The sequence below is a fragment of the Pollicipes pollicipes genome, unplaced genomic scaffold, assembly GCF_011947565.3.
Source record: "Pollicipes pollicipes isolate AB1234 unplaced genomic scaffold, Ppol_2.1 Scaffold_3087;HRSCAF=3621_pilon_pilon_pilon, whole genome shotgun sequence".
NCBI lineage: Eukaryota > Metazoa > Arthropoda > Thecostraca > Pollicipedomorpha > Pollicipedidae > Pollicipes > Pollicipes pollicipes.
In genome coordinates this window covers 29,117,162-29,136,265 of record NW_023596225.1, presented here as the reverse complement: position 1 = coordinate 29,136,265, position 19,104 = coordinate 29,117,162, and the positions used below count along the sequence as shown (strand labels likewise).

The 19,104-nt window shown below is 54.4% G+C and overlaps 1 protein-coding gene across 2 annotated transcripts in view; it reads right to left on the bottom strand.

Annotated features, from left to right (window-relative positions):
• LOC119089480 (putative phosphorylase b kinase regulatory subunit beta) overlaps positions 1–18,898 on the bottom strand; it is a 35,020-nt gene extending 16,122 nt beyond the window's left edge. The window contains exons 1-10 of one of the 2 annotated variants that reach the window (XM_037212196.1): positions 18,837–18,898; positions 17,959–18,210; positions 6,691–6,858; positions 5,736–5,871; positions 5,133–5,340; positions 4,770–4,966; positions 4,201–4,360; positions 2,603–2,800; positions 2,184–2,322; positions 1,716–1,733 (exon numbers count right to left, since the gene is read on the bottom strand). In XM_037212196.1, coding sequence (XP_037068091.1) covers positions 1,716–1,733; positions 2,184–2,322; positions 2,603–2,800; positions 4,201–4,360; positions 4,770–4,966; positions 5,133–5,340; positions 5,736–5,871; positions 6,691–6,856 — 1,222 coding nt within the window. In that variant the 5' untranslated portion in view covers positions 6,857–6,858; positions 17,959–18,210; positions 18,837–18,898. The remainder of the gene's footprint in view (positions 1–1,715; positions 1,734–2,183; positions 2,323–2,602; positions 2,801–4,200; positions 4,361–4,769; positions 4,967–5,132; positions 5,341–5,735; positions 5,872–6,690; positions 6,859–17,958; positions 18,211–18,836) is intronic. The other variant, XM_037212197.1, reaches the window with a different exon arrangement.
• Between the last annotated feature and the right edge of the window lie 206 nt (positions 18,899–19,104).

The following is a 19,104-nucleotide window of genomic DNA, read 5'->3' as shown; positions in this document are numbered from 1 at the left end:
CCGGCCCGACACGCGTCACACGCGCTGCAGACGCGCCACAGGGGGGGGGGGGGGCAGAGGGGGACGCGGACGGGGCGAGGGGAACAGCCGAGCCCCAGCACAAGCGCTGGCGTTAGGCACGACGGGGTGTGGGGACTGGCGCAGTGTCCAGCTCGAAGTCATGTACCGCAGGATTAACCATGGGGGGGGGGGCACCGGGACAGCGCGGGGTCCGCAGGGCTGGCTTTGTGGACTCGCCATGCTTATGGCCGGAGAGCCACCAGTATGAGTCTAGAGCAGTGTGAGGCTATGGCGCGAGGACAGGACTACAGTGGAGACCGACTAAAGAACACAATTTTACAAACATCTCTGGAACTGGCACACCGACGACTAACCTGAATCGAAATCTGGCCGAGTCCCAGAGGGCACCGGCCAGAAGCGAATAACAACGCACATTGGGCTACGAGTGCTTTTACCTGGTATGCTCAGTATAAAATATTTTCATTTGTTGTACTAAGCATACCGCTTTTTTGTCCGGGCTACTATACATACTTGTATTTGTCTAGTGTACAACGTATACCATCTTTTTAAGCGGAATACGTATGCTGCGTTTTTGCGTACTGTACTCCGTCTACTGTTTTTTTGTGAGGTGCACTGTAAACGCCACGCGTTTGTCTGGTGTACGTAACAGGTCAGTGTTGCTGCGTGCCGGGGGGTGGCTCTGACACCGGATACCCCGCTGTCTCGGGTGCCGGGCGGCTGGCGGACATCTGCACGGCACACAGATGGCAGCACGCACCACCAGCAGTGGACGGGGCACGCTGATCTGCCATGTTAGCCCAACGCCTCCAGGTAGCACGGCAGCCCGTACCACGCATTCGAACAGACACGCCACACACCAGAGCAAAGCGGCATCTAGGAAACGCGTGACGACTGTGTGCGTGTGTGCGTGTGTGCGTGCGGCTGTATAAAACTTCGCCTGGGTATGCACGGTGGATAGGGATAACATTGTCCTTAAAAACTTTTAAAGCATCGATCCATCACAAACGCAAAAGCGCAGCTTCTACTAAGGAGAGGGACATGTGAGCACAATCATACCATACCAACACATTACAGAACCAAATCAGCCCATAAGTCCCCAAAACCAATGTGTTACAAATACCTTGATTCAGACGAAAGTAGAAGAGGAAATGCGCCGAGATCGTGAACAGAAATCTGGGGCTAAAATCTGACAAGCAGCGCAAAGCATTGAGAGCAAACGACAGGAGAAAGCACACCACACACAAACACACCACAACGCGGCGCCATCCACTGCCAGGGCGCCAGGCATATCGGCTCGGGGTCGACGGCCGACAAGCCCGTCAGCTGCCGACCGCCGGGCATGCACACTCACGAGGCAGGCGAGCAACGCTGCACACGCAAGCGCAGAGCCGCGGGGCGGCGGTGAACGTCACCGCGTGAACGTCACCGCGTGAACGTCACCGCGTGAACGTCACCGATACTGTGCGCCGGCAGGCGGCGGTGATCACGGGTCCTAGCGGACGATCACGACAGCCGTGGTGACTGCTGCTGAGGGTGCTGTCAGCAGGCGGTGAACGCAACAGCTGCTAGGTGATGGGCTTGACGGCATCAGCGGATGCCAGCGGACCCAGGACGGACCGAGCCACCCTGGCCACCTCAACAGACAGGCGGGGGTCATGCCATGCGGGACGGGTGCGTATCAAGCTACTACTCACCGCCAAAGCTCTCCTCCTCTGGAAACCGACAGCACGTGTTAATTCTCGCCGACGGGGTGCAAAACAAACTCGGACGGGTGCAAGGTCGGCGCGGGCGGGGTACAAAAGCGCCTGTACAGCCAAAGGCCGATCAGAGGCCTGTCGTTAGTTAGTCGGGGCGTGGCGTTAGATTTAAAGCCCGATCAGAGGCCTGCCGTTAGTTAGTCGGGCGCGACGTTAGATTTAAATCGGTCACAAAAATAGGCGACGTCACGCGTTATGGGAGTGTTACACCGTCCCCAAGCCATAAATCCAGCTACGCCTCGACGTAAAATAAGATCCGACCAAGCAAAAAAGTGTCACAAGCATTCAATTAACCTCAGCTCATTCCAGCCAACAGTCATTCCAGCCGCCATACAGTCGCCGCTCCCCGCCAGCAGCACGGTACCCCCATCTAACTGCATACGGTGAGGGCGGGTACGAACGTACCCGTGCGGCGATCGTAGTGGATGAGCGGCCGCAGCAGCTGTTTGTACTCGTCCACCTGTTTCATGTCGCTCCGGAACACGCCCTCGATGATCATGTACATGTAGAACAGCGGCCATTCGCTCTCAATCCGCTCAAACTTCTGCCGAACACACGGCACACAGACGGCGGTCAGTGCCTCCGTCCGAACCTGCACACGCGTGGCGCCGCGAAAACCAAGACACCTGTGTTGTATAAACGGGTTTCATCTCCAGTCAGGAGCGTCACACACTGTGTACACGCAGGCCTGTCACATCGATTCCACGACACAAATAAGCGATAAGGTCGGTAACGTTCAACCGCGCTCACCAATCGACAGGTTACGTCACAGAGCCCACTTCCCCCTCCCCCGCCATCTGCTCCTCGCCGCAGCTACGTCACACCTGGACGGTGCCGTCCTTGTAGAAGCGTGAGGACGTGTCCTCCAGCACGGTGCCGAAGCCGTCACGGGCGAACCGCTTGAAGCCATGTTTGCCGCGCAGCTTCTTGACGATCTTGGACTTGGTCTTGGAGTACAGCAGCTGGTCGTGCGTCCCGAACGCCGGGAACGAGATGGCCATCAGCAGGGCCATGTCGCTCGACTGGGGACGACGGCAGGGCAGACACGTCAGCTGACGACGACACGGCAGGGCAGACACGTCAGCTGACGACGACACGGCAGGGCAGACACGTCAGCTGACAACGACACGGCAGGGGAGACACATCAGCTGAGGGGGACACGGCAGGGGAGACACGTCAGCTGACGACGACACGGCAGGGGAGACACGTCAGCTGACGACGACACGGCAGGGCAGACGCGTCAGTTGACGACGACACGGCAGGGGAGACACGTCAGCTGACGACGACATGGCAGGGGAGACACGTCAGCTGACGACGACACGGCAGGGGAGACACATCAGCTGACGGGAACACGGCAGGGCAGACGAGTCAGCTGACAGGTCACGGTCAGAAAGACAGGCCAGCTGACGGGGACACGGCAGGGGGGACACGTCAGCTGACGACGACACGGCAGGGGAGACACGTCAGCTGACGACGACACGGCAGGGGAGACACATCAGCTGACGGGGACACGGCAGGGCAGACGGGTCAGCTGACAGGTCACGGCCAGAAAGACAGGCCAGCTGACGGGGACACGGCAGGGTAGACACGTCAGCTGGTGGGGACGTGGCAGGGTAAACACGTCAGCTGGTGGGGACACAGTCGGGAAGACAAGTCAGCTGGTGGAGACGCGGCAGGGTAGATACATCAGCTGGTGGGGACACGGCAGCCGACTGAAGCGAAGCCCCAGGCAAGTGTGGACGGGCTGAGGAGTCAGCACAGACCCGTCAGGGACCGGCAACAGCACAGGATATGGACTGGTGCAGCTTACTGAAGGGGCACGCCAAACGGCTACGGCCAAGCGCGCTGACAGAAATGCAACAACAAGGAAACAAGTCGCCCAGCAGCTACCAGCACTGACATTTCACCACAGCCAGACACACGCGTCCGACCTAACCGTGGCCATGGATAATGACTCAGCCTCGAGCAGGGCCGGACGAAGTCATGCAATCCACCCGGGCATCGACAGCCACTCCACCCATCTGACCGGGTACACCACGGACGAACACGTGACACGCGCGCCACCAGGGCCGTCACTGCAACGCGACGTGGCGTCCAACGCGCACATGCTTGGCTACAGTGACGCAAGCAGCAGTGTCCACAGCATCAGCACAGTGCATTTATTCGCTAAAGGCTCCTATCCGAGCTGCGCAAAACACCTAAAACACAACATGACGCCAGAGGGCAGTTACTGAAACACGCGACGAAGCCATCTTTACCTCAATCGTACACAAAATAGATAAGAGGTGGCGGCGGAAATTCATTTAACAATTAATTAAACCTTCGGTCGTCATCCTCCCAATGACCCCCGCTGAGACGTCCAGCGCAGTCGAGCCGTCGTCGACCTGACATCACTGGACAGCGCCTCGGGGCCTTCACGCACCGTGGAGCTGGACTCGCGCGGCAGCAGCGTCTCGAAGATGGTGCGGTTGCGGTTGTGGGCGTCGATGTCGACGTAGATGACCGACTGGGAGCCGCCCTTGTCGCCGAACAGGTTGCAGCCATTGACGGCCTCCAGCGCCGACTTGGCCAGCCCGATCGAGCTAGCGTGCAGACCAGGTGTCACGGGTCGTGTGTCAGATACAGGACAGAGATATGGGCCGTGGCTCCTACATGCGACCGAGATGTGGGTCGTGGGTCCTCGGTGGGACGGAGATGTGGGTCGTGTCAGAGGTGGGGGAGAAATGTAGGCTGTGGGTCAGAGGTACGACGGATATGTGGGTTATGTGTCGGAGGTGGACGGGGATGACGTGCAGTAAACGCGACAGAGGAGACATTGCTCCACACCGAAATTCAACACCCTTGATGGGGTGTCTTCCCTCACCACGGAATGCGAAAATCAAACGGTCATCGCTGTTCGTCGCCGCCTACTGGTCGTCGCCTCGCTGCCGCCGACCGCGAGTCGCTGCGGACCGCCCGCGCTCCCCGCCCCGCCGCCGCCGGCGGCCTCACCTCGCGTGCAGCTCCGACGAGCCGTTGTTGTACTTGCTGCCACGCTGCCACATGCCGAAGTCGGGCGTGCGGTAGGCCCGCTCCACGTAATACACCAGGTTCTGTACCAGGCTGACCTCGTCCACACTGAACACGATCTGCAGTCCGGAGGAGGTCAGCTGCACCAGGAACAGCAGGTACAGCGACACCACGTCAATCTGCCGGGTGGAGAGGAGCCGTCACCCACTTCACCAGCTCCGCCAGCCCCGGCAGCTCTCGTCCCGGCGCCGTCTTCCCACTCAGCACAGCACCGCACAGAGCGGCCGGGGCCCCGTCCGCCCGGAGCCGTGCCGGCGCCTCTGTTCCCTCGACGTCAGGACCCACCTGCAGGTGGTTGTACTGCTCGCAGGAGAGCACCTCGTCGCCGGTCAGCAGGTGGAACTTGGAGTGCAGCGCGTTGTGCGGCGTCTGGTTGGCCTTGAAGCGCTCCACCTTGTCGGCCTGCTTCATCCACGAGAGCAGGATGCCGCGCATGCACTTGACGGCCGACTGGCCCAGCTCGAACGTCTTGCCGCGGTCGTCGTCGATTCGCCTGCGGCAGGCCAGACGAGGTCAGGAGATGTCAGCCGGGTCGCCGGCGGCTCTGGAGACAGGCCGTGGTGCAGCAGGGGAAGGAAGAGCAGAGTGAGGGAGTCACGGCAGCGCGACAAACAGGCGGCAGTGAGGTGAAATACCTTGGTAACTGACACCACTCGACGGCTGTGCACTTTTACGTATCTTCAGCGCTCCCAACGTCACAACTGCTTGAGCCTACCTCGCCCATCGCTCGCTAACGGTACGCTCGTTTTTCAAGTATCGGTACGAACACAAACACACCGGGCGCGTCCAGGTTGCCAGCGTACTGACCACCGTCCCGAGCCCAGCGGACCCGTGGCTGGGCCCACGCTCTGCCCCCTGCGGCGCCATCCTCCCCGCTGACCCGCTCACTTGTATGCCTGGTGCAGGCACCAGATGGCGAAGGTGCAGTAAAGGCTGGTGCGCACGTCCGACACCACCCGCTCGGCCGAGCTCTCCGGAAACTGGCCCGTCAGGAAGCTCTGGTTGGCGATCAGCTGGCGCTTCACTGGCGGACGGACAACGGGGCTGGGTCAGGGCGAGGGCTTGGGTCAAAGTCGCGTCAGGTCAGGGTTGGGTCAGGGGCCACGTCAGGGTCAGGGCCGGGTCAGGGTCAAGGTCGGATCGGGGTTAGGGTCAGGGTCGGCTCAGGACCAGAATTAGGGTCGGGTCACGGTCAAGGTCCGAATCACACAGGGTCTGGATCAGGGTCAACGTCAGTTAAAATCAGGTTACGGTCATGGCCGGGTCAAGGTCGGGTCACGGCCACGGGCATGGTCTGGGTACAGAGTCAGACTTAGTGTCACGGTCTGGGCAAGGTCAGTTAGGGTCAGGGTTAGGGTTAGGGTTAGGGTTAGGGTTAGGGTTAGGGTTAGGGTTAGGGTCAGGGTCAGGGTCAGCGTCAGAGTCAGAGTCAGGGTCAGGGCCAGGGTCAGGGTCTGGGTCAGTGTCAGGATCAGTGTCAGGATCAGAGTCTGGTAAGGCGGCGTCTCTGGGACATACTGTATCAACTGGCGCACCACTGGCAGCCGGACGCTCCAGCCGGGTCAGCGTCTCCAAACAGACGTGACCGATACGGCTGTCGATAACCACGGGCTGTTGTGTCAGCACCGAAACAGCCCGCACACTCGCCCGGTGGCGCCCGCTCCCAATCGCTCGCGCGTTTGACGGCCAACGATCAGTCAACTTAAGCACAAAAGTAGCATTCTAGACAACGTTACCACCCTCTCCCTACGTTTCGCCCTCGTCCTGAAGCCAGATTCAGCCTGCCTCCCCGGCCCCGCCCGGGGTCCCGCTCCACGCCGGCCCGCCGCCCGGTCGCACTGACCGACGCCGTAGTAGTGGTCCAGCCGGGAGACGGTCTCGTCATAGTTCTTGATGCGCGTAAAGGTGTCCGGGTCAATGTCGCCGATGCTGAAGGTGCGCCCCATGCGCCGGCTGTGCACCACGCCCGAAAGGTGGGCCACCGTCGGCGAGGCGTCCAGCGTCTTCATGGCTGCGGGCGCGCAGGACCGTCACTGGGCGCACACGACAGTGCTCATCGGGACCGCCCTTGGACGATCCTGTTTGGGGTTTACGAGCGCACCGTGTCAAGCATAGCAGAGCTACTGGGACCGTGTCACGCTCTGCTATGCTCGACTGCTCAGCGTTCTTCCACTAATAATGCGAGTGTGTGGCACACGGTCCACGACAGGGCTTCTGAGAGATATTCATGCCACCGGCGGGTAATCACACGTCATCGGAGAGCGGTCATCGGTGAGGTACGCGACGCTTGCCCTGAAGTGGTCATTAGGAGCAGGCATGGACACACGGTCACGACCGCAAACTACGACTGCAAAACGTGTTTGACCTAGCTCGATCCAAGCCTACGGGTCAACCATAAGATTCAACAAAACGACGTAGGTATGAGTTGCAAACTGCATACCGCCCGTTATGTTTACGGGAGGGGGAAAAGCTCGCACAATTTATGTGTGAATTAGCACTGAAAGTCGCCCCCTCCCCCTTCTCCCGGCCCGCCATGCCCGAGGTACCCGAAGGCAGGTCTTTAAGAGTGTGCAATATTAGGTCCCGCCTTGAATCCTAATAGCCCGCATAAAGCTTGTGAAACGATGTCCACTTCTGACTGCACAGCGCACTTGGAGGAAATCATCTGCATACAGCCTTGCTGAGATCCAAGGGCGGACCCAGGCGCCTCTCTGGGAGGAGCCAACGCCGGCTTGGGGACGGAAGAGTAAAAAAAACTGCACTAACCTTAATGCATATAATCCGGGTCCTGCTCTTTTATCTCAAGGGCTGTCCCTAGCTTAACTTATGTCCGCATAGATAAGCTTATGTCCGCATAGGTTGTTCCCATTTCCTTAAAGGTTACAAATGTGAAACAAATTTAATCAGCCTAAGTAACATAATTTTCTTCAGGGTTCGTAACGTGAAACATACTTCCCCTCCGCATCGGTTGCTTAAGATTTTCTCAAAGTCCAAAACTGTGCAAACTTCTATTAGCATAAGCAGGTTCTTTTTCAGCGTGCACAAATGTCATCCTTCGTCCGACTCCGACTATTTTAGGGGGGAGGCATAGCCCAGCTGTCTCCCACACACCCCACCCCTGCCCTCCCCCCGGACCCGCCCTTGCTGAGGTCACACATCTGGGGCATGGCGCAAACGAACATGCCTCATCAAAGCCAGTCCGGCACCCCACTGACAAGCAACCTTCAGCCGGCGCCACACAATCGGGCACACAACCAGTGGCAAGAAAGCCCGGAACAGAGGAAACGTGGCGGAGGCCGACCGGTTTTTATTGATTGTATTCAGCGCTGACCGGTTCCCGTGTGGCCTCGACAATCGCCTCATAGTATTCACCGTCGTGACTTAAGTCACGCTGCGGTAGCCGGGGGGGGGGGGGGGCTATTTTACCTTCGCCCGCAACACAATCAACATGTGCGTTAGTCGGGCGCTTGCCTGCCACATTCGTTCACTGCAACCCCCCCCCCCCCCCCCCCCCCCTCCTTGTAAGAGCAGTCCAGGAGACGGCTGCGTGGCTCCCATCGACGCGGCACCCACACTGAGGCCATGCGGCCCCGCCTCTGGGGCGGTGGCCTGGGGTCGGTCACGCCGGGTGACAGGATTGGGTTATGATCATGTCACACGATCGGCTGGTGATGTGTTGGGACAGCGGGCGCAGGAGTCCAGCAGGCGCGGCAGTCTGTCGCAGACGGCAGGCTGCCTGGGACGCCAGCCCGTGTGAGACGCCAGCCCGTCTCGGACGCCTTGATTACCTGCCCCGGGAGCCGCCAGGGAGTCAAAAAGGGGCAGCGGGTTGATCTGTGGCAGTATGTTCGAAGAGCAACGGTTCCAACACCGTTCAGCTTCAAAGCCAGCTTCAAGATCATGTGCAAAACGACGATGGCCAAATGCAGTACTGTCGTTTGTGCAATTACGCAAGACAGTGCTTGCAATTGTAAGAGATGGCGGGAAGTTGGGAAAGGAAGCGACACGACAGGCGCTCGATTTCGCAAGCTTCTGATAACCATTCGCACATCTTTCCAAATTGCATTGCGCAAATTCTTGAAGCAGCATAGCATACCAACAGCACCATATATTCCAGTGTATACAAGCCAGAGACAACACGCAAACACACGAAGTGGCCTCCTCACTCACTTTAACAACGTAGTTCCCAATTGTCAACAATTGGTTACGAAAACAAGACTGCGTGGTTACGCACAGCTTCGCGGAACTTCAAACAACCACGGTTGTTCTATTAGCACGTCCGGCAAGCGCGACCCTAACCATGGCCCTTCACACCATCGTATCCACCGATCGTAACCACCGAGCCATTATGCTCCCAGCGGTAGTACTATAAACCGGTCCGGCCGGTAATGCCTATCGCGTTCTCCCCCACACAATCTCACCAAACTTGCATCTCTCAGTCACCGAACTCATCGCAACAGCGGCAAACACCGCTGCCACTTCGCCTAGCTCCAGTGCAAGAAATGACGCCCCGTTCCGCTTAAGTAAACCGCAAGTGCGTCAGATCGACCAGCTGTCGCGAAGCGGCGCAGGACCATCCCTGCACAATCACCGTCTGAAGCCGGTGACGCAGCCAAACGCAGCAATCGGCTCCACCTATCTCGCCCCCCGTAAAGACGGACGCCCTCCCTAGCGCCGGTTCGCCGTGGTTGGCGGCCGCCGGGCCCGCCGCGTGGCGCACGCAGCTGCCGGCCGGCCGGCCGGTGGTTTCGCAGCGGCTGGCGGCGGCCGGGCCCGCCGCGTGTCGAGCGCAGTTGCCCGGCCGGCCGGCCGGCGATTTCGCAGCAGCTCTCCCCGAGGCGCGACCAGTGGCTGGCGACACACGCGCGGCGCGGCTGGCCACTGGCCTCAGGTGTTGCGAGACTCCGCAGCCGGCGTTCGAGTGGCGCAACCGGGCACGGGTGGTGATCGAAACACACCGCGGTTCCACTCGCTAGGATGGCCCGCTAGTGATGACTGGTTTATGACAAGCATTGGGACGTGCGTGAGCGGTCCGCACAGGGTATTCAGAAGCAATGATGCAGACGGAGGAATGGAGCATATTTACATGCGATGCGAAGCTGTGAGTGCATTACAGTAACCTGAAGCGTACTGTCGTGCGCTGAGGCAACGGTGCGATTTTTTAGTGCTAACGCGCCGGCTCACCCCATATGTATTACAATTTTCCAACTTGGGTCTTGCACAAACAGCCGACTGGATTTGCTGATATCACAAACACGTAATGTAAATCAGTCATGTGATCTGGCAAAAGCGCGTGGCACAGAACGATGTCTCTGAGACCCGCGCACCGCCTTTTCACCCTTACCTAGAAGAACGCATGCACACATCTTTTTAGTACTGTTCAGCGTTTACAAGGTGCAGATATGATCTGATTATGTTGTCCCAGGCGACAAGCGGAAGAGGGAAGAGAATGTCATGGGCACTCAGGCAATACTTTGGTCAAGCAAATAAACCACACGCGGTCGGCAATGTGCGCATTTTCGCCAGATAGCACACTGGTGTCACTTGTATACCATCTATAAACATATGGATAACATCACAAAACTTTCCGTTTCACGCAGTGGCGGAGCGTTACAAGTCCCATCACGTGCATACTTCATCTCTGATGTTGCCATCTGTCCATCAGTGGTACCGCATCCGCCGTGAATGCGTTGTACCGTGCCGTGTAACAGACCACATCCGGCCCTCATGGTCTGCGAATACGTACTCAGTTCTGCGTCGACAGACGTAGTTGACATACCGCGTAGTAGACATACCGCGTAGAAGACATACCACTGTAACGGTGACTAGCCGACACCACCACCACGGGCCGTGTTTCTGACTACGTTGTTTGTCCAGTCACCCCGCACGTCTTCGTCATTGACACGTGTTCGATGCGGGTGCGATGCTTCCCCAGAAACACAAAACAAACACGCCCCACACGAGACCGGAGCGTGGTCATGAGGCTTGAGTTGGCCAGTTAGACTCCCACTGCCTAAAAGGACATCGGTAGGTGGCCAAAGAGCAGTTTAGTCGTGCAGACATCATGAACTCCATACCGCTGAGACATGGGAGCACTTGACCGCTTAACCTGGTCACATTCTTGAGCGATTCGTTCAGCCGAGACGACTGACTCAGGACATGAACGTATGAACCACGATTCACACACGAGCACCTGCCTGCCTTCATCGACACGGCGACGCCTGCGTTCTGCACCGAAGAGACGATACATGACACCGGCGAGTCTGTTAGCAACAGTCATATGAAGGAGCGACGTAGGGCGACTCGGACGTGTTCAATCACATTTCAGAATCCTGCCGCTCTAACGTAAGGCCGCGCGGTCACTCGGCTCGGCATCTTCCGACCACTCACGTGCGGACCCTCGGACCCGCTGTGGGCCTCCCGGTCGTTTGACTAGGGATCCTCCGACCACTCAGCTATGTGCTGCGATCTTCTTCCACCATCGTCCGTAAGACTCGCTTCGCTAGCGTCCGAACATGATTATGCTATATTTACGCGTGTGAAAGTTCGCGCCACATACACTTGCGGGGGCCGTTCTATTACTGTCCAGGCTTCTGCCTGCCCGTGCCGGTTCCACCGTCGTCCGTCCGCGTGGAGTCAGACCGCGTGCTGAGCGCAGCTCTCGCCCCACAGCAGACACCTGCCCTGGTCCGAGATGCAGAACCCGATGGTGGCCAGGATGACGACCAGCGTGCACATCATGCACGGTCGCTTCTCCAGGAGGCAGCCGACCATGTAGAGCGCCACCAGCACGGCGTGGTTTGACAGCATGAACGGGTGAAGAGGCTTAGGCAGGAACAGCACCGGCACCAGCCATTGCAGGCAGAGCATGACGAACGCCTGTGGCATGGGGGTGCCTGTGAGCGGAGGGGTCAACGGGCTGCCTGAGAAGCTCACTGGACCGTAAACGAAGTACCTTCAATCGTGAATGAACAGGACCTCAATCAGCTACGGCGTATCTTATCCATCAGGACCTTAATCAGCTGTTGCGAACACACTCTCCTTACATCCAATGCCACACCATGTCTGGGAGATCCAAGTGTTTAAAATAAGACGGCGCGCGAGTTCCGACGTAGGCCCTGAGCGCCTCTCCAAGTCGGCACGGGCATTTGTATGTGGTGCCACAAGGACACATTCGCATGCCTCTTAACTTGACAGGCACGCACCCCTCCCCCCCCCTCCCCTCCCCTCCCCTCCCCCCTAAGGCATTGCTCGACGCATGCGCTCTTGGGTTCCTGTGACCTCCTGTGAAAATAAGCGCTGTTTTCGCTATTCCCTACACGTGACGAGCATTCGTAACACGGTTCCCGACTCGCTTCTGACCATAAGCTGCGGACAAGTGACAGCGACGGGATAGCACGGGGGAAGCGGCGGTTAGCGTTGTCCGGCTTCAGCGACTAAACAAGCTACTAAACAGTACACAGGAACAGCGCGCAAGAACCGGGCCGACCGCGGCGCGGCAGACCCGATGGACGTCCTTGGTACCGGTTTCAAAAACTAATTGTCAGCCCAAGGTCGTCAGAAAAACAGGAACACCACCCGAGCTAGGTCCAGTACTGCACTGCCAGCCCGGAGCACCCTCTGTGAGCCAGCCTCCTGAAGACTGGGGCTTATGAGATACGCCGCCTTAAACCAGTTAAAACTCACCCGCAAGTCCTTCACTCCAGCACCACCAGCACAGCACCAAACACTGCCACGCCGAGTCCCGTCGAACAGGCCGTCTTGATGTGCACTCAGCTCTCACCTAAACGGCTGATGGCTTTTGATCCCGACGCGCCATGAGCCAGACGTCCTCCACACTCTACTGACGTCAACAACAAACGGGAGCGAAATCAAGCTCTTCACAGAAATGGGCCAAGGCGCCGCTATCAACCAACACGCAGCCGGAAACGCGCGTCGTCCACCTGTGGCACCGCCGCCGCAGCCCCTTCGTCAGCTTTCCAACGCCGTGCCTCCGCCGGCGGGCCGCCGTGGCCAACTGAGGTGTCAGACGGCACCCGGCCGGCCGACGGCCGTTACGTCAGCGCGCAGCCGTCCCGTCCCGGCGCCGGCCTGACAGAGGAGCCAGCGGGCCGGCACCGGCCTGACCAGAGGAGCCAGCGGACCGGCACTGGCCTGACCAGAAAAGCCAGCGGGCCGGCACCGGCCTGACCAGAGGAGCCAGCGGGCAGGCGTCGGGCTGACCACAGGGCCAGCGCGCCGGTGCCGGCCTGACCAGAGGCCTCAGATGCACTCAGGTGGTCTCCGAATATCAGAACAGAAGATAACACGCCACGAGAAGGTTTTATTCAATTATGCGTACCGAGCTCAAAAGTCCAATAGAAGTAGCATTTTTTTCTGGAAATAGCTTCATCAGCATGAAATAACGTTCCAAAATGCGCGGTAATGGCACCGTATTCTTTGTGGAAAATCAGCTGATGCAATGCTGTGTACCTCTAAGATGTTGTTTACTGAGATATGCTGTTATGAAACTGGGCCGTTGGACACGTGAAATAAGTAACTCTTTCATTCATGATGAAGCTAAGTGGTTCGTATCGTAACTTTGGACAGCAGTTTTGGTTAAGTACTCCTCTCTTCGAGAAGCATAGAATAACAAGCCTGACAGGGACTGTGGATTTCATTACCAGTGACGTGACTCGATTAATGCGTATCTTTCTGCAGCTGACAGATACCCATAAAACACAGAAACATGCATATGCTTCCATTTCAGGATAGAGACACACAACATCCAATCCCTCTAAAAACAGTAGATATCTGTCCGTGGCGCCGAATGGTCCAACGGTGAGCGCTGAATATTTACTTGTGAACATTAAATGTGCTGCAGTCAAAACTCACTCCAATAACGCGTACCCAAATGAAAAAGGGTGAAGGGTACGGGGCATGAACCGGCACGCTTGTAACGTTTATGGTGTCGCATCTGTTGACCCGTAGCGAAATGTGTGGTGCATTGCCATCACGCGATGAAAGGTTAGTTTGTTGTACATGGTGTAATCGTCTTACGTCTCACCAAAAGCAGTTCACATATGCGGACACGATTTAACATCTTGCAACCTGCACCAAAAACCAATTTGTTCTAGGGTCTAGACCGTCAATGATGGCAAATCCCACATACATGTATTTTTTTGTTGTTGTTAATCAGTGCCTTAAAGCACGCAGAAATACCGCTGTAACACGTGGACACTTTAGGTAGTTTGGCGCCAAATGTGCCTGGCTTTGTTGAGAAAAAAACTTGTCAGATATGCTGGAGGCAGCATTGCGTACCAATGTCACTTAACACGTAAACATAACAACACGCATTTCGACGACGCTTCCAGCCCAACACCGAATCGCTGCAAGACCCTTTTATCAACCTGTTAGATATGAACACCACAAAAAAGGCGCAATGTATTGACTGCAACAATCTCCCATGTATGATGGACGATAAAAATACCCCAGCACTGGGGGACTCTGCGGTGTGATCGGTTTCATTAAATGCGCAGCCCATTTTCACTCCCCACCGTGGGATCACTGCACGTACTGAAACCTTATTTCGCGCGGCTGCACCAATTTTTACACAAAGATCCTGCCAAGATAGAAAATGCACCGCCTTGATCTACCCTCTTCTCTGCTATGGAAAACTCTACGCAATCACCCCAACGGGCAGATGTCCATTGGTTAACATATGCGCGCTCATTCTCTGGTAGCGTTGTTTGGCACTCCGCCAGCTGTGGTCTGGCTACGCCTGACAATTCTAAGCGACGAAATCGATGAGTCTGGGGTCCACGATGTAGACACCCTAACCCTGCCATGAAAAACGCAAATGCTTTGGGCCGATATTGGTCACCAGCACGTCTCCTGGTCTTCTTGGCCTGACCTCTCCGTTTAGGCCATATCGTTTCGCAATCGAGATCGGATGACTACTTGTTCGGACCTATCCGCCGTTGTCTTGGAGTGTTAATATGCACACAACGTTCCGATCAGCCAATATTTCAGCCATCGTCAAGTGTCAACAATTGGAAATCCCGGTTAGGGATCCGGAAAGAGGATACGGTCCTTTTCGGTTAGCTGGGTTGGAAGAGAACTGGATTCGCGATCAGAAGACCCTGGTTCAAATCTCAGCAATTCAAAGGAGAGAATTCGGGCAGAGAAGCATATATGGTTGAAATTCAGCCCTTCTCGTGAATTCCACCAGCTGACAGCGGCCGCACAGTTAACTGACCGAACTAACGCGCACATACTAAAACACCAGACGAGGACGGCAGTAAGACGATACGACAGTAATCTCTACACCCGTGACACTGATAACCCGTCCCAATCCTTCCGTAAAATTGGAGAGCGCTTTCCGAAAACGTGATGTTGGCCAGTCTCCCGGTGATTTCTGGCTTCGCCTACAGATATAAACTATTTTGGCTTCAGTGTGTGTGTTGTTACAAACAACGACCGGCGTGGCCGTGTAACCAGGAAGTCATGCAACGATTGCTCGGATTTAGGAGACGGCTCGTAACGCCACAGGATCGTTCGAGCCCATGATTAAAACGCTGTGTTGGGTTTATTCGCGGGGATAAAAAATTTACTGGATTGTAACGACGCGATTTTTATTCATTTAGTACCGTACAACACTGTGTTATTCTAGCACCATACAAGTTCACCTCATTATCTGTAGCCAACTAACTGCTATTCTTGTTGTAAAGGCGGACATCTGATGGGTTTTCGGCGTCAAAATTTACTTGCATAGCACGTCGTCCGAGCTGTCCAATTCGGCGCCAGGGGCGGTGGATGCCATTTCCCCTTGGCCCGGTGCAATGACAACGGATTCGGTACACCGACAGTTTTGGGTTCGAATCTGAACCGCGAGGGAACTACGTTTTCAGACCAATGTCTGCGTGTTCGGCTTCGACAGACGCCTCATCGCATGACATCTCACATGAAATGTGAAAAATGCAAAATTCACCAATTGTTAGTAAATAAAAAATGACAGCCACTTAACTGGGACTTTGACTCGCATATCATGCATACATTCAGCAATTAGGGCTTGATAAACTTCGACCATTTTGACATGTTTCAATCATTTGTTCTAAGGTGATGGCTCTAGGGACGCTGTGCCGCGACTTCTGTGGTAATTATACGGTTCGGTTCTTTACGGCATATCGCCTATAAAACGGTTCGATGAGCGTGAAAGAAGTTAAACGCTAGGACGGCACGTGTGTGTGTGCCCAAGCTCTAGCATCTACACACACACAAAATCACAGTGTATGTGGGCTGGTGGGAGGGGTGTATTTCAGTGACCGCTCATCATTGATAACTGAATGAGCTGTCTGCTCCTCAGGCGAAAGTGCAGGTCCACGAGGGGTCCTCCCTCCCCCCCCCCCCCCCCCGCCCTTACATCTGGCTGCATCCCTGAATACTATGGCCAATGACTGCATTCTTCTATCCTTGGCATATGACAAGAAAGTCAAGTGATACACAAAGTAATACTCATCTGAAGTGAGCAGTGTTCACTTCCCATTTCTCGCTCCCGGAAATTGGTTGAGCTTGAAATAGACAATGCATCAATACAAATCAATCGTCCCGCATACTGCTCGCAAAGGCACCAGCTTCCTGGCAAAAGGGACTATATTCGTACGCGTGCCAGCGACGCCCACGTCCACTGGTACCGAGCGACGCCAAGCTAACGTATGAGCTGCGGAGGCGCGGTGGGCATCACCGGCAGCATTCCGGCCTTCACTGAAGGTCATTCAGAAACCTGGCTGCAATCTTATGCCAGCCTCCAGGATTCAGGATTTTTCTTTGGGGGGGGGGGGGGGTGGTAATCTGTTATGTAGCCAGTCCCTGTTTTGGAGGATGTACAAGCTAGCCACCTTCTGTTTTGGATGGTGCATAAGCCCACTGTGTAACTTCCCTCCATTTTGGAGGGTGTATATGCACTGCCAAAATTGCATGCCTTAGTTGTCCTGCTAATGGCTTCATGTAATACAGAGAGGTTTAAAAACACCCACTCTACTTACATCTTCAGCGATCCTGCTACTGCAGGCCCTGGATGGTACATTTAGTCCTAGCACATTGCATGAAGGTATCTTTGTGAATTAGTAACTATCACTGCAACATGCTTATCTACATATGTCATCATTGTATCATAGCTATTGATGAATGTTATTATTGCAACATACCTATTTTATTGTATTTGCACATACTTCAGGCAACCATATACTCATATTTGCACATTCTATGGCTTTGTCAGCGAATTGGATATTCTGGCTACTGAGCATAATAATGGAGAAAAATTTCCAGTTAACTGTAGCCTTCACCCCACATAATGTGAATGTGGTACAAACTTGACTGTACATGTACAGATGACACAGGCTGCAACTGTCAGGAAGTTTCAGGGGTTACTTACACTCAGTCATGAAAGCAGTTTGCCAACAAAATTGCACAATAATTTATTGTTCTCACAAACCGTCAGCAGCACACAGATGTGGAGTAGGAGAGATTGCACGACTTGGTCAAACAAAATAGTATTCAATGCAAAAAAGTCAGCTTAAAAATCACCCAGTTTCACCAGAATCTAAAGTTTACAAAACAATCAGGTATACTGTCTGTACTGTTAAGATGCATAATATTTGTGCTTCTAATACCACAAACACTTTGTAAGAACAATTAATTTTGGTACTTTGTCAGCTATGCCATGAACATCAGGTAAAAATGTGTGCATGACATCTACATCTATAGACCTTAAATCATAGACCTTAAATAGACCTTAAATACATCCTGCCCATATTTCACACTTATTGCCTTGTGACCATTTCTTCTGCTCATTGTTATCCAGCTCGGAACAGTTTGAAATAAAATGGCTCTAAAACAGTCGCAGGCCTTTGTTTGGGTTTAGGTGACCTACAAAATATCTTCAATTCTGATGTGCTGCCTGCAATCATTGAGCAAAACAGTTTGGAATTGTTGGACTTTATTGAAAACAACTTACTGAAGACTATAAGGTTGACCAGTGTAGAAGTGAGGAAGTTTAAGTGGTAATTTTATAGCAATCTTTTAAAAAATACAGGCATGACAGACACATCTTAAACTATGACTACCAACTTACCTCGAGATGTGACAAACTTAGGTGAATGTTGATCCTTGTGTAATTATGTAGTTTGATTTAAGGAATATGATCTTGCCTTTTCCATTAGCTTCTTTGCAATCCAGTTTAAACCTTTTTCTAAAGTCCAGTTAAATTTAGGAATGAAAATAAGCTCTTCTAAAGTCTTGAATGGTGGCTTAAAAGCACAACCATGGTCTTGAGGCTGATAATCCAAATGTTTCTGGACAGAGCCAGATTGATACTAGGACTGCACTGAAATGTTAACATTCAGGTTTGTCAGGATAAAATAACTGTACAAATAAATATATGGTGTAGCCATGAAGGGGGATGCCCTATGACGGGATTGGATTTTTCCATTAGTTTTTCCAAAACAATATCCATTACTTTTAATTTCCCATTTGAAATGAAATTTTCAGACTTTATCTTCATTCCAAACTTTATTCTGAGCTCTCCTGCCCACATACATTCATCCACAGTCTCATATATATGGGTACACCCGTGTTAACTCAAGAATGAGGGACTCCCTACCACTGACAATTGACAAAAGTCAATTAATAACTTATCACTTCATGTTTAACTTTTGCACACACACTGCAGTTACACTTGAGTCTGGAACATGGCTGAGGTGTTAACAAGATGTTTGTGGTCCGGATATAAGACCCACAGGCAGCCCCACTTTCTGAAATTTGGGGCAGCACCGCCCCCGCGACGGGATCCAGCACGATTTGTACATGGGTGGGCGGGCATCCGACGTGCCACAGACTAATGTAATCAGAATCAAAACGACACATTCAACGAATGACTGCTGTAAGCTTTTGTTGTTAATCAGAGACACACCTTCAGGCGACTATTATGCAATGAGGGTAAAGACGACTTACATCTATTGTCCAACACCAAGCGTCGAACACATGCACACATCCCGACGCAAACACAGTTGACCTTGAACGAAAGTCTTTCGTAACAGCTGACTGATGATGGAAACAAGGAGGGACTAAATCCCCAACAAAACATGCTGGCGATAGCATTCTCCGACCTCATGAAAATGTTTGCCGTAAACTCTTCACTAATCTATGTGCCATAACTTTGCATACAGGTTCAAATCACTAAGGGACCTCCTTCGTGCCGTCGACCACCAGGTGGCGGGCG